General features: G+C 40.8%; 1 protein-coding gene across 3 annotated transcripts in view; it reads right to left on the bottom strand.

The window, feature by feature from the left end:
- Positions 1–263: 263 nt before the first annotated feature.
- nicn1 (nicolin 1) overlaps positions 264–16,055 on the bottom strand; it is a 30,749-nt gene continuing 14,957 nt past the window's right edge. Inside the window, exons 1-7 of one of the 3 annotated variants that reach the window (XM_031568547.2) lie at positions 12,342–12,433; positions 9,223–9,361; positions 8,576–8,767; positions 4,390–4,503; positions 3,962–4,030; positions 1,679–1,783; positions 264–892 (exon numbers count right to left, since the gene is read on the bottom strand). In XM_031568547.2, coding sequence (XP_031424407.1) covers positions 851–892; positions 1,679–1,783; positions 3,962–4,030; positions 4,390–4,503; positions 8,576–8,767; positions 9,223–9,354 — 654 coding nt within the window. In that variant the 5' untranslated portion in view covers positions 9,355–9,361; positions 12,342–12,433 and the 3' untranslated portion in view covers positions 264–850. Of the gene's footprint in view, positions 893–1,678; positions 1,784–3,961; positions 4,031–4,389; positions 4,504–8,575; positions 8,768–9,222; positions 9,362–11,595; positions 11,767–12,341; positions 12,434–16,055 lie in introns of those variants that run through there. The other 2 variants (XM_031568545.2, XM_031568546.2) reach the window with 2 other exon arrangements.

Raw genomic sequence — 16,055 nt, forward strand, 5'->3', positions numbered from 1 at the left:
CTTGTGGAATGCTTTTGCAAACCCTGATTTATAGCTGGTTTAGGTCATCTTATGTCAGTTCCAAATCCTTCAGCTTGTCATCAAATGGCAGTTGTGCATTTGTATTTATGAGTGGTCTAAAAGTGAATTACACAACCAAACTTTAGGGCTGGAACTGCTTTACTGTTTTTTTTCTAATCTTAAATCAATTAACATCAGTTTATAAGTTTAAAGCATTTGGCACAACTGGTGTGGTTTTTTAAAATGTACAACACAAATGAACATTAATTAATATATGAGCTTTATTAATATACAGAGAAGGCCTATTCCCCATAGTACCCAATGTCTTGTCACAATATGTTTTGCCATTAAATGGGGAATGGCAATAAATATGTATACGATATGATACATAAATATATATAACATTCAAATATATACAAGTATACAGAGATATTTAAAATACATTGACTTAAATGCCAGAGGTACTGGACATAATGATGCATGAAGTAAAATTGCAAATTGAAAAACTCTATCGAATTGTGATTTTTTTTTAAGTTAGCTTCAAACATTGTTTGCTTACAAAAGATGGTTTCTCCTCATCCTGATGAACAGCACTTTGCATTGCTTTACAGACAAAGTGATGAGGCATCATTAGAATCTGTTTACTTAGATGAACTGTTGGGATTTCTTCTAGGAGGAGTGAATAATGTCACCGGAGAATGCACTTTTGTTTGTTTGTCATGGACAGGTGTCAACAGTCTTGATGAAATAAACTTAAGGTTGATCTGTTATGTACTACTCCGTCTCCAGGAATGAGCGTTCATACCCTTTAGGAACTCCAGTCCGCACATGTGCCCATCTTCGACATGTGCTATGTGTAAGATAGCAGGTTAATGTCATAGCAGCCATCCACCTGTGAACACACAGGAAAACTAATGTCTAAAGAGCAGTCATTGTTCCTTCCACCTATATAAACAAGACACGTGCAGACACACAATAGAAGTCCCAAATGATTTACTTTTGTTTCCCAATACAAAAATCATCAAATTCTGTTTTCTAGAAATGGATTAAAGAATGGTCATAAAACGATGGAAATTCTGCTCTCATCTATTCACCCTTGTGCCGGTGGAAACCTGTACATTGTCTGAATTGTATCCTTTTTTCCCCCTATGTAAGGCGTCAGGAGTTAGCTGACAGAGCATCCAAAGAGCTTATTTCCATAAAATGGTGTCCTATCAGAGCCGCTGTAAGACAGGCTGGGAGGGACTCAGACTGCATTATGCAGACGGACGCAGGTCCCGGCCCCTTCTTGTCCATAGAAATGTCATTCATTTCTGTAGTGATCTTTGCATTAATGAAAACATGTAAAGATACCTGCAACAGTACAGCCTCCATCCACTGCCATTATATAGAAAAGAATATGGATTTCTACGAACATAAAAGTGAATATATACAGAAATTTCACTGTATAGTGAACTATCCTTTTATGTTTAATCCTGGGCTAGACACTTCCATCAGCAGTCAATTAAGTTTAAACAATGTAGTGAGATGATATGTTTACTATTAAATCCTATACTTATAATTAACTTAATATACCACCATTGCATGTTTATGTTAGTGGCAATGTAGATTTTCGAATCTATGAAGTAAATTGTCTAATTCAAAGTTGTGTGTGATTTCTAGATCTTGTAAGACTCACATCAAAACGGCCAACAGATGCTGTTGTTTGATTGGACTGCATTACTTCCGTCAACGCCCACATCTGCTGAATGCTAGATGACACTGTCTCAGGGTCTGGAAGTCCCTTCAACAAAACCACAAGAAGATTACTGTAATATTCCCATCAGAAATGAGGGCGACAGTGGTACAGTGGTAGATAAGTCGTTTAGTAATCAGAAGGTTGCTAGTTCGATTCCCTGTCGAAGCGTCCTTGAGCAAGACACTGAACCCCTAATTGCTCCTGATGTGCAGTGTGCCATCAGTGTAAATGTAAAATGTAAAATGTGTATACATTGTAAGTCGCAAATATGTAAGTCGCTTTGGATAAAAGCGTCTGCTAAATGACTAAATGTAAATGTAAATGTGAGTAGACATGCTTTAGACTAATAAGAAGAAGAAGAAGAAGAAATACATTTCATTTACAGTATAAAGCACTTTTTGAATGACCCAAAGACACTTTACAAGATAAAAAAAAAATCAACAAATAGGCAACATAGCTGTATAGGTCTGGTGTGATTAGCAGTGAAGTGATGAAGTGTAGATTGCAGTAGAGGCATACAAGTTGCATCTTGATTTGTATTTGACCTAAAGAGCTCTTGGTAAATCTTAACTTGAGCCTTCCAAGCCTGACATAGACGTGGAAATAAGTGGTGAAGACCAGTGGTGGCAGGTGACTTGTTACCCCCTAATTTTTCCATTTCCAAGTAGATTGTCTATTCAAAGTTGTGTGTGATTTTTAGATCTTTTTAGATCAGATGCTGTTGATTGGACTGCATTACTTCAGTCAAAGCCCACATCTGCTGAATGCTAGATGACACCGTGTCAGGGTACAGGCATACTCTACTGTTGAAGGGTACAGGCATACTCTACTGTGTCAGGGTACAGGCATACTCTACTGTTGAAGGGTACAGGCATACTCTACTGTTGAAGGGTACAGGCATACTCTACTGTTGAAGGGTACAACTCTACTATCTCAGGGTACAGGCATACTCTACTGTTGAAGGGTACAGGCATACTCTACTGTTGAAGTGTACAGGCATACTCTACTGTTGAAGGGTACAGTCATACTCTACTGTGTCAGGGTACAGGCATACTCTACTATCTCAGGGTACAGGCATACTCTACTGTTGAAGGGTACAGTAGCTCTTGGTTAGACTTGACTTGATCCTTCCAAGCCTAACATGTCTACTAACAAAAATGTTCTCTCTCCCTTATAGCATGTTCCAATTGCTGATGGATGTGGAAACATTGCTCCTCACCCCCACTACTCCTGAGGTCTACACCTGGAACATGAATAGTGAGGGGTTCTGACTGTCTGTTTGAGGTCTACACCTGGAACATGAATAGTGAGGGGTTCTGACTCCTGTCTGTTTGAGGTCTACACCTGGAACATGAATAGTGAGGGGTTCTGACTCCTCTGTCTGTTTGAGGTCTACACCTGGAACATGAATAGTGAGGGGTTCTGACTCCTCTGTCTGTTTGAGGTCTACACCTGGAACATGAATAGTGAGGGGTTCTGACTCCTCTGTCTGTTTGAGGTCTACACCTGGAACATGAATAGTGAGGGGTTCTGACTGTCTGTTTGAGGTCTACACCTGGAACATGAATAGTGAGGGGTTCTGACTGTCTGTTTGAGGTCTACACCTAGCTGTCTGCCCCCCCCCCCCCCCCCCCCTTACGCCAAAGGTGACAGTTGTTGGTCATAATCCCATTTTCTCATTCCTATTTATTTAACTTCTGGACAAAATTGTTCATGCTTATGTAACTTTAATTTTTTGATTTTTGTTTCTTGATTGAGTATGAAATGAACAAATGCACATATTGCGCTTGGCCATCAACAGACCTGGACCTTTTGGTCAAATTGAGTTTGTTGGTCGTTCCCTAACTCCAGTCTCACATTGCTTAACTGTTTAATACTATTTCAGAATTAGGCATTTATGAAGCACTCATTTAATACAGAGGAAATGGCTAAATAAATGATATCTCCACCCAGCCAACCTCAAGCAGATGGGTCCCCCCTTATGTGCCGTGGTTCTGCTTAAGATTCCTTCCTGACTAACAGGGAGTTTTTTTCTTGCCCGTGTTGCCATTGTGCTTGCACTAAGGGGGTTCAGGCTCTGGGCTCTGTAAAGCGCCTAGAGACAATTGTATTGTTATGGCGCTATATATATAAAATTGAATTTAATTGAATTTAGGCTATATTTTTATAGGCTGTTCTGAATCAGTGCAAAGAAAAATGAAAGCTACGATATAAAGAACTTACTTGCAGATGAAGAGGTTCATCAGCAGGTGTGAGGGATGAAAGCCAGGTAGGAGCACCTGTCTGAGCATCCTGGAGGACAGCAAAACAATCCAAATGTCCCAATCATCTCCAAGCCACACAACACAGGTAGACAGATCACAGCAGTCTAACGGTGCATGCATTGCATTGTATGGATATGAGTGAATGTTGGTGGTGGTCGGAGGGGGCCGTTGGCGCTGAATGGCAGCCACGCTTCTGTCAGTCTGCCCCAGGGCAGCTGTGGCTACTGAGGTAGCTTACCACCACCACCGGTATGACTGTGTATGAATGACTACTGGACTCTGGACTCTGTAAAGCGACTTCGGGTATTTAGAGAAGCGCTATATAAGATTGAATTGATTGATTTATTGATTGATGGTTGTGTGCACCAACATGTCATCTGCTCTCACCTCATTTGCACACTCATAAATTTTGATCTCTTCGATGTTGAAGTTCAGCCAGGCTGAAGAAGGCTGTCGTAGAATAAGCCGAACTGAGGTCACATCATCCGGCTCCACTAACATCTGTGACACAAGAAAACAAGTTCATTGGGTGTGTGCTTGGTAGGTCCTTTCATAATGATGATATCAATATAGTTGGTTTGCCTGTGTTGAAGTGTTTTAAAAGGCTGGTGAAAAATGATATCTGCGCCTCCCTGCCCAGCTCGTTCGACCCCCTACAGTTTGCATACAAAGCAAACAGAAGCAGAGACAATGCCATCTCCAACCTCTGGACCGCTGACCCTCAACATAGGTTCCCCCCAGGGGTGCGTTCTGAGCCCGCTGCTGTATAACATCTACACCTATGACTGCACAGCCTCTGGAAGCTCAACCTCCATCATTAAATTTGCCGACGACACCGTGGTGCTGGGTCTAATCTCCGGAAACAATGAGCAGCCCTACCAGAACCAAGTGGCAGACCTGGCACTGTTGTGTCAGTCCAACAATCAGGCCCTAAATGTCAATAAGACAAAGGAAATGGTGGTGGACCTCCGGCGGAAGCAGGATCAGCGGGGAGCCTGTGGAGAGGGTCCCTAGTTTTAAGTACCTGGGGGTGCACCTCACTGAAGACCTAACCTGGACCCTCCACACACAACACCTGACAGTCATCTAGGCAGCGGCTGTACTTCCTCCGGAGGCTTAGGAAGTTCAAGGTCTCCCCTCCCATCCTGAGGACCTTCTACTCCTCAGCTATGGAGAGCATCCTCACAGGAGGCATCTCCGTCTGGTACAGAAGCTGTACCGCTCTTCTACTTACCCTGGTTGCTATTCCGCAGTCATGGTATGAACAACAAACCAAGAGTTCATTGGAGAGATTAGGCTAGGCCTGCAATAAGAGCAAAGAAGGGCTAGGTCGGTGACGTTTCGGATAGATTACCATGGACCATGGAATCCAACAAATTTCGTTAAAAAGAAATAATTGGTAAACTACAGTAGGCATGGATACAATCTTCTTCCAATTGGAGAAAACCTACTTTTAAAAGCAAACTGCCACTGAGAGTAGTAGCCAATGACAGAAGCAAACTAAACAAAATGCTGCGATGCAGTTCTGATTAGCTGTCCTTTATGGGTTCCTTGAACAGTTGGGAGACTCAGCCCTCTACTGCGATACAGACAGCGTTGTTTACATGTTTACACGTCCAAACCCTCAGGCCTCTACTGCAGTACAGACAGCGTTGTTTACATGTTTACATGTCCAAACCCTCCGCCCTCTACTGCAGTACAGACAGCGTTGTTTACATGTTTACATGTCCAAACCCTCAGCCCTCTACTGCAGTACAGACAGCGTTGTTTACTTGTCCAAACCCAGAGATTTCCAGCTACACCCCACTCCCTGTCTCAGTGGGTTAACAAACGAGCTCAAGGAAGGCGAGTCTATTTCAGAGGTTTCTCTCTGGGTTTCTTCAGGCCCAATCTAAGTCATATGCTTTAAAAATACAAGAAAGACAGAGTAGTGCTGAAAGCCAAGGGCATCACACAAACTCATGAAAATTCTCAGAGTCAATTTTGACTCTGTGCTGGGGTTGGTAAAAGGCTTTATCCAGAATTCTGTTGTGTCCAACGAAATGATCACAGCAGGTTCAAGAACTGTGAGGAACAAGAAAGATTTCACTTTACACACGGTCAGGCAGTAGCTTCTGTGCAGCGTGCAGTATTTGACCAGAGAAGGTTGCTCCCTGATGGGAAGACATTGCCTTTCGGTTATTCCAAAAAGGTATGGAAAACAATCAAATAGCAGAGCCGAAGTTTGACCCTCAGCTCCATTTGCCCTTCAGTTGTATGATTGTGGGAACGAGTGGGTGTGCGGAACGGTTTCTTTGTTAAAAAAAAAGTGTTGGAAAACTGCTGTCATGTCATATGTACCTGATAATATTCTATGGATATACACCTCACATGGACCTATGCATAAAGAGCCCTGAGGTCCATGGGAACACTACTCCAGAGGAGTGGGTGGAGAGGTGCTCTCGTTGGATCTGGTGTTGCATTCCAAAGCACAGCAGATTTTTTTTTCTTGTCAGTCTCTAGTGTCACAAAGGCTCGTCAGGCACACCAACCAGCTGCTTTTACAACCTCTATCCAGCAGCTTATGAGGAATACACCAAAGACGCTGTTGGGTCAAGTCAATTGATCTGTCAAATCTGGAAGACTGGTGTGGACTGCGCAAACAGCAGAGTGTAGGGTTGGTTTTGTAGTTGGAAGTTAGCTCTAAAGCCTCATCTAGGAATTATTTGTGTACATCAACTCATTTTTTTATTTTTATTTTTTAAATGGAGAATTCCAGAACTTCAGAAACACTTGCATAAAAAACTTCTGGAAGGTCATTTGTAAAATAGGTTTATCCATACCAGTCATAACACACTGTTATTCAACTATACTATGTGAAAAAACATGGCATGTGACCAAAAGCGAAGGAAAGTTTTAAGACACAGGGTTTTGGGTAACATTAGTTCATAAGCTAGCAAGATTTGATCAGTGCTTACTGTAGCCTTATTGTTAATTTAGATTTGAATTTAATATGACACTCAAATATAGCCCTCTCACCTAATCACTAGGGGCCCCTATGGTGACCAGATTAATACCTGGATGTCTCAAAACCTCCTGCTAAAGACAAAACTGAAATAAATGTTATTTGGGAAAAATGACGAGATTTAGGATTGCTAATAATCTTGTCACAAAAGGACTTAAAGTGTTAAAGACACTGTTAAAAAGGAGAAATATTACACAAATTGAAAATTAGTTTTACACACATATTGTACACCCATGAAGTCAGCATTATTCTGAGGTAATACTACCAACAAGGTAACAAAGTTACACCACAGCAAGTTAGCAAGGTCTAACATAACATTACAATAGCGAAAATTACTGTTAAACTCAGTGTATCTGCATTATCTACTATTCCGTTTCAACAGTACACAAATAACCTCCTCTGAAACGCTGCTGAACTGCTGAACACCGACAACCTGCCTATCTATTCAAAATGCGCAATGGACAATACACAATACAGCCAGCGACTTTTGAATCTAATATCTTTAGTTTAGGATCGAAAGAGAGAGACACACCTGCTGCATTGTCATTTGGAAACATTAAGAAACATCAACGCTAATTACGATAGCATAGTTTATTGACCTAGTTTGTCAGAATAGCTTGGCATCCTGATGTTGTTGTAAAATGAACATTCTAAAGAACATGTGTGGACCTCCCTTGTGATGACCTTTGTACACTCATATTATTCTAGGGTACCTACAGTATATTAAGAATAAAACCAACTACAATTTACTCTTAGTGGAAACGTCCTTGGCTCTAATTCATTCAAATCACCGTTGAAATTGGCTTTACTGTGCTAAATTATTATTTGTGTATTTCCTATCTACCTTACCAAGCCTTGAACACTCATAAAGACAGATAGCGCAGACATTAACAAACAGATTAAGATTTTGACTGAGAGCACACTAAGCTACTGCCTTATCAGAACGGCCAAAAATTGAGTTCAACAAAAGAATCTTCTGCATCAATGTACAAACATTATGTCACCAACATTCATATACATTTTAAAAGAGGAGCCTCAATATACAGTATATATATATATATACTGTATATTGAGGCTCCATTTGAAAAGATTAAGGCCACAAAAGCCAAACATTCCAAGCAAAAGACTGTAAATTATTTTCTAAGACTCATTTTACTATTTTATTATCTACAGTATATATATATATATATATATATATATATATATATACTGTATATTGAGGCTCCTCTTTATATATATATATATATATATATATATATATATGAATAAACAAGTGCAGCTATCTAGTGAGCATTTAACAACAGAATGAGACTTGTGAAAGACTGAACAAGTAAAGTAATGTATTCAATTTCATGAAGACATGCTTTCAGAGAGGGACTGGCAATTGACTGTATGAATTAAAACCTTTTTAGTACTGGGCCACAGACAATTGTATTGTTATGGCGCTATATAAATAAAATTGAATTGAATTGATTGCAAAGCATAGACAGATTGACAGACAGATTGTGAGGTGAAAGGTGAGGACACTGGAACACATTGCTTTAAGGGGGGGGGGGCGATGCCTCTGACCTGCTGTCTGAAGAGCGAGAAGTAGTCCTGTGATCCTGCTTCAGTGTGGGGGTTGGCCATGAGTGGCAGGTTTCTCACACAGGTGACCCACTTGGCAGCAGCGGCTGCACCATCCTGATGTCCATCCTCTCTCCGTAACAAACGCACCGACAGGAAGGCTGTGTAGTAGTTCTTAAACAACATTTCCTGAATCTGCAGCACACCACAATGACATAGGGGCGTTTAAAAACTTTGATGGGAAATTAAGAAAATGCAGAACATTCTCTTTCTAAGTAAATGTATTATATATATATTAAATAAAATAAAGGTGAAGCTATTAGTATAAATTATGAATGAACATGTGTACATGGAAGACAGTTCATAGGGTCATTACACATGAATTCACTTCAAATCGTCCCGAGTGAATGTTAATGAACGTTATTGCCTTTTTTTTTAGGTTGTATAGCCTTTTTCACTCTGGCAGGGGGACTGCCAATGGAAACTAGCCTTTTGGCTACAATTGGGTGCATTTACATCTTAATGTTCATGAATGTACACTGTCCCTCTTGATCAAATAAACAAATTGATTGATTGACCATGTCGGAATTTCCTTGCAAGATCAATGCACTTTCAACGGTTACAATTTGACTGACAGCATGCAGCTGTACCTTTATGGGTTTTCCATTTGGAAAGACGATGTCTGTGATGTAGACACCGGGCCGCAGTGTGTCCGTCACTGTATCTCCAATCTGCAGCGACACTGGAGTCTTTACCACGCAGTCTACAGGTCCATTACTCATGGTGTCTCTAGTTAAAGCAAACATGTCGCTTGGTCAGTGGCTGTGTTAATGTTCATGTTTGCACTTATTGTCTTGAAAAATATTACACTGAAAATGAGTTTTACACACGTTATACCCATGAACATATGATGACATGCATGGTACTACATGTTTAACACGTGACCATTTGTTCCCTTGTATCCCCATGTATGTTTGCTCCTACAAGTCCACACTAATTGACCAAAGCTTTATTTTAATTGTACTTTACAGATGTTTGCAAGTCTGCAGGAGACAACCATCTAACCTCAACATGCTGTCCCCTTAGCACCAAATGATCACTTTACAGTTAGTATCAGGAAGTGCATCAGCTCTGTTACCAGTCCACCAGTAGAATGTCATAGTACCTGAAATGATATAGCCTAATGAGATTGTAAATATTTGAAAGGTGCAATAATATATTATTAATGTATTAAATTAAATATTCTGGGGGTGATAATCAGCAGGGCATCAGAAAAGGGGAGTGGGGAGAACCAGGCAGGAGGCTCTTAGAGAATCAGAGTCATCAGAGAACTTCTGGATGTGGCATGACTCCGTGTTGTAGGTCAAGTCCGATGTGTAGAGGGTGAACAGGACAGGTGAGAGCACAGTCCCCTGTGGAGCGCCGGTGCTGCACAACACAGTCTCAGACACGCAGTCTTTCAGCCTGACAAACTGTGGCCTCTCCGTCAGGTAGTCGGTGATCCAGGATACCAGGTGGACGTTCACACCCATCTGCACAAGCTTGTCACTCAGTCGCCCTTTAAAACTCCACCCGTCTAAAGCATAGGCTTAGCATAGGCTTTAGAAGATGAAATTTGGTGGAAAAATAATGCATACACCATTGCACTTTGTTTCATTTCAACGTTACCACATCTTTTTTTCAGTATACAGTTTTTTTGTTTCAAACTGTACCTATGGACATGCCGAACGCCGACCTCAACTTGGCTGCGGGTAACTCTTTGAACTGCCTTCACTGAACTGCCTTCTGTTCTGTGAACTATAGTTAAGCTATTGTATTGATGAAATGAAACCAAATAGTATTGCACCATCATCCTAAAACTTATATGATAAATGGAGCAACTACAAGGTGCTGCTTCATTCATTTGTAGACTATAAGCTACTCTCGTGAGTCTTGATATGAATACTCTATGTAATGCAACTTAATCAATGGAAAGATAGGCCTAATAACAAAAGTATGCAACGCAAAGAATAGAAATGATGTGTCCCTAAACACCGCTTTGGAGTGGTGTTCTGTTCATTTCCACGCCTTCACATTAAAACTTAACTTTACGGATCCCGGGTACAGCTGGTGGCGTGTTGCCGCTGGAGCCAGCCAGTTGTGCACTGTTGTTGTACCCTGACTGTGGTCAAAATTCTTAAAGACCAGTCAAACACGCAACAGTGAGCAGAGGCTTCATTTTATTCACAGCCGAGGGTGGCATTCTTCAACAGGGAATTGTCCTCAGAGCAATAGTTAGTTAGCCCAAACTCATCCTTTATAGACACTATATTTAGCATTTTGTTAGTTACTAGAGACCCACATTAGTCATACACACACAGTTTAATGCGACCTGATCACTGCAACAACAACAAAACGACAAAAAACATTACACATCCAAACTTTAAAAGAAATGTAGACAACTTATTATGCTATTGTAAGATATGTGTGACCAAGATATTTCAAACTAGCAGCAGGGAGGATTGGGGCGGATAGTAGGCCTTCAAAAATCTTTAATAAAAATACTTTTGGCCCATTTCGCTTTCCAAACATCTAGTTGTTGCGCTTCATGCTCCTAGAGGTTCTGTGAAAATACAATGATGAAGGGGAACGAAATCTTACACACGCATCACCAATCCCCATTTAAACCATACCACCTGCAACAGCATCAGCACCAGATTTTGCCTTCACAACGCATACGGATTTGTAGTAGACCGCCTAGCTTAAAGTCACTTCGTAAAGACGAAAAGCGTATTAACGTTAGTGAATTACACAGCCCCACCACAGATGCCCGTGTTATTGTTCGACATTATGGACTATGGTTAACTGTCCTAGCGTTACATTTATAAACGAAGTATCCTAGCGAGCCACCAATAGTTAACGTAGATTGTGGAAAACCATACACAGTGTTATGTTCGAAAGAATCAACTCTGTCAGCTTTTTTTCTGCAGCATTCATCTTTGTAACTGTGGCATGGCCAGTTATAAACAAAAGTACAAACCTACCGTTTGAGTAGAATGACCTTATCTCTTCGATGACATTCCTTTAAAAAATTGGTTTGAGAAAGCGATTTCATCGGTTGGTTGTACCTTCCTGTTTGAAGACAACCGTGGCCGTGGAGACACCGTAATTTAAAGGAACAGTACGCTGTAAAAACATAGCAGGAAACAATGCAGCACCACTAATAAGGGTAGTCTATCTGCAGTCTCGCACTACCACGACATCCCCACTTCACTACACGACACACCCTCTGCCATGACTTCATGGTCCATGGCTGGATTAGTATCATAAACAAATAAATGTAAACGCTGTCCGCCATGTTGGTCAGGGCAAAACTGGCAAACCAATGCAAGGTAATTGCTAGCCGCAGTTATTCCGGGATAAAACTCCCTCTAACTTGGACATTTCTCAGCCTATGGTCATTAATGTTGTTTTATATTTACTAAATTATATTTACTATCTCCGGTCAAAAAAGGGCTTAAAAGTTAATTTGTCAATACTATTTATACCCTGCATGGTGGAAAATATATTTAAACTGGCAGCCATCAAACTTGTGCTTAAAAAGCACAATCTGGATCCTGAGGACATCTCCAACAACCGTCCCATCTCAAACCTGCATTTCTTAGCAAAGGTCTTGTAAAAGGTCGTCACCCTCCAGCTACATGACCAAGACTTCTTTGTTTGTTAAAGTGTGCTATATAAATAAAATTCATTATTATTATTATAAAGCAGGTGCCGTATTTTTACCTACTTATGACTGTATTGTTGAATAATCTCAACAAATAGAAGTAGCAGTTAGATGAGAAGCCTGCGCATCTGAGAGGCCATGACGGGGTCACAGGTTCCTCTAAGACGCTTCTGAAAGGCCACAAGAGACCACAAGATAGGCAGTTTCCAGACTCCATACCTGAAAAAGCGAGACACCTGTTATCACAGGAAACTGTGCAATATGCACGCTGTTAAAAATAGATGTACCAAAGGTTCTCGATGTGGTTAAGTCTGATTAGGTAAGCAAGAACAGGGGTACAGGGAAGAAGAGAGGTGGCTAGATCTCTAAAAAGAGCTTGGGGACTTGATCGCTCTTGCCTTATGAGTTTTTTAGATGCTCCATGGACCAGCTCAGCAGTAGTTAACTCCTCTGAAATAAACCGTTCAATATATTCATACCTGTTTGCCTTGAGAAGTTTCTTGAGAACTCCACGACACAGGGTATGTTTAACTTGTATCTGCTTTAACATAAACCTAGGTAGCTAACATTCATAATGGCAACTGAATATTAGCCTAGCCTGTTGACTCGCCATCTCTCAACATGTTAGCTTATACTAGGCTACCAAATACAATAACAACAAAAAAAAGCAATTGTGCAGCTTTACGTAAAAGGGAATTCCCATACCTCTAGAAAGTGCTACGATTTGTAAACACCCCATGCGGCACCATTTCGCACCAATTTCCACTCAGAAACAAACGTTTTGTGATTGACCTCCATCGATTTCTGCCCAAATCAATGTGGTGGCGCGTCACTAGAGGCAATTGCAGCATTGCCTGTGGATCAGTATGAGGACGACACATGTTAACAGCCAGAGGTATCGCAAGAAAAGCCAGGAAACATTCAGAAAAGTTTGCCTACAACTGGAATACTTTTATGTTAAGACATAAACAATCCTTGCTCAATGTATTAATGCATTACATGTATGAACTGTAACGCATGCTCTCATGTATTGTTCAGTAATAGTCCGTACTACGGTTGGGCGTATTTCGTCAGTATGGAAGCATCTTAGCATTATGCCAACGTTATGGAGCGATGCCTACCCTTATGTAGGTCTTTTTAAAATGTTTTGGATTGAGATTTCAAACTAAATGATAGTGACAACTTTGTGTATCAGAGTGCATGTGTCTTGACCACTCCTTGGGTGATGTCATGCTGTAACATCCAGCCAACCCAGTGTAATGATGAGAGAGACAGTTCAGTTTCAGCGAACTGTCTGTCTTTTCTTTGTTTATGTACTGTATGTATTTTTATGTCATCATTATGTAATCATTTATTTATGTATTTAACTATCGATTCTTAGAGATATTTTATAACCTCTGGCCTGATGCCGTTTCCATGGTGACTGAAGTGTTTATTGTCTCCTCTGTTGATGTTTACACTGAGACGCAGGTACATAGACAACTGTGCAACAAACAAAAAAGTTCATATTGTGTATAAAATGTTAAGAATTTATACTAATATATCATAAACTCACTCAAAATGCCGTGTAGAAATACAATGACAATAAAGGCTTTTCTATTCTATTCTAAACATCATATGTACATTAATGTATAGACCTGTCTATATAGACATCGCAAATTATGTAATATAACCTAAGTTATGAAAATGCTGTTGTATAATAGTTTACTTTATAGAACTTTAACGTAAGCGTAAATTCATTTTTTTTATTTCCTTTGTACTGATTGGTCCTGCCAAGCAGTAGTGGAGACATATGAACATATCCTATTGACGAACCCGTCTCCTCTTTTTGAGTGTTATGATTAACACAACTGCAGGCAGGATGTAAGACATCACAGAAATGGCACTATACGACCTCTAGTTATTGTAATGGAAATGTTATTTTTATGAATTTTATTTTACCATTATTTCAATGTTATTCAGTTGATGTTTACGCTGAGTGAGGCAGCTGGAAATATCCAATTGACGAATCTGTATCCTCTTTTTGTGTGTTGTGCTTAACAAAACTGCAGACTGCAGATATCCCCAAATGAAAAGCTAAATATCAGCGCACTGCGTGGGGATGTTTCTTTGTGGTGGAGCGGGAAATAATCCACTCCAAATGGGTGCTGTGACCTCTGGACACATCAATCAGCAACTGCAGATCAGCGGAGGATACTTTCATCATCTTCATCAGTGCTGGTGTGTATGGTTTCCCTGCATGTATACATTCGGATCAAAGGGCAAACTTTGAGAGCTTTTTTCAGTTGCAGGGCTTCTCCTGTTAGTTGGAGTGGAGAAATCTCACACCACGCTGTATCACGCCATGGGCAATAATCAAGCAGAGAGAATGAACCACACTCTAGGGAACACGATTCAGGACCTACCACCCAGGTCAAAGGCCAAACGGTCTCAGATGTCTTCATTCTGACTATTGTACTGAACTGCACTGTTGATGAGACCACAGGTTTTCCGATATGTTCTGCTGGATGTGGATAAAGTAGGTGTAGATACACACATACAGTATGGTGAGTGAGTCCTTGGGAAGGGCCTGATAACCTGATAACACTGAGAAACACCAGCTGTAGACAGACAGAGCTATACAACAAAAAAAGCAAAGGGTCTGCCTGTTCATTTTGGTGACAGAGTCCCGCTGGCCAATACAAGGTGAACGATGGAAGAAAAAATAGGGGGATGGTACACTGTATCCTGTCGTTTCTGAGAAGAACGCCATTTATACGTATCAAACCAAGAGTCCATCAGGCAGTGTCAAAACAATGCACAGACAGAAACCTCATCACACCAGTGAACTTTTTGCCACCTGACACTGAGGACAAAATGGCGCATGCGCGACTCACACCTGCGCTTGACTCATATCAGGCAGCAACACACCTCAAGTGTCGTCATAGGGGTGGGGTTCATACTAGGCGGGGAAGACTGGTTAAGTTCAAACATCCGTTCATTGTCTGTTCAGTAGGTGCAAAATCTTTTTCAGAGGAACTTAATAGAATATATATAAAAAAAAATTTATTATTATTCCTGTATTTATTGTATCCTTCTTCTGTCTATTGTATTAGACTTTTTCATTTACAGTAACACCCTCACCACCTAGTTCATTACTGGACAGCTTTATTTTGCGGATGAACCTGATTTTGCGGGTCACTTATCTGCACTTAATATGCTAATGAGGGTTTTCTGTATCTGTCTGTATCTTGCGTTTGTTTTATCTTCAGCTTCATTATTTTATTCTACTGGGCGTCAGTCTGTGAGGCTCATTAGCTTGCTGTGTTTTTTTATGGATGAAATTCAGTGAAGTCAGTGGGAGTGAGTGTAGAAGGGTTGGATATGTTCCCCTGAATTTGCCCACGAAAATGATGGATTAGGATCATTTTTATTATTAGGGCCTGAGCATCTAAGGTGCTGCGCCTTCTTTGTCCACCAGGGGGGCGCCTGCACCAGAGATGCAAGGCCCTACTTCTTCTTCTTCTTCTTCTTCTTCTTCTTCTTCTTCTTCTTCTTCTTCTTCTTCTTCTTCTTCTTCTTCTTCATCATCATCAAGACTTGGCCAATTTAAAAGGTAGTTCCCATTGGCGAAAACTCATTGAACTGGGTACACACCTCAGTGCTTGTGATAGATACTCAGGGGCCGAGGTTGTGTCCAGGGTGTGGCAGGGGGACTCCATAGCGCCCCCCAAACGCTGTGAGTCTTGGGTGGCTGGCATATAGTTTCCCCTACACTCACCAAACTTGGCAGGAGTG

This window comes from Clupea harengus, chromosome 5 (assembly GCF_900700415.2).
Source record: "Clupea harengus chromosome 5, Ch_v2.0.2, whole genome shotgun sequence".
Classification (NCBI taxonomy): domain Eukaryota; kingdom Metazoa; phylum Chordata; class Actinopteri; order Clupeiformes; family Clupeidae; genus Clupea; species Clupea harengus.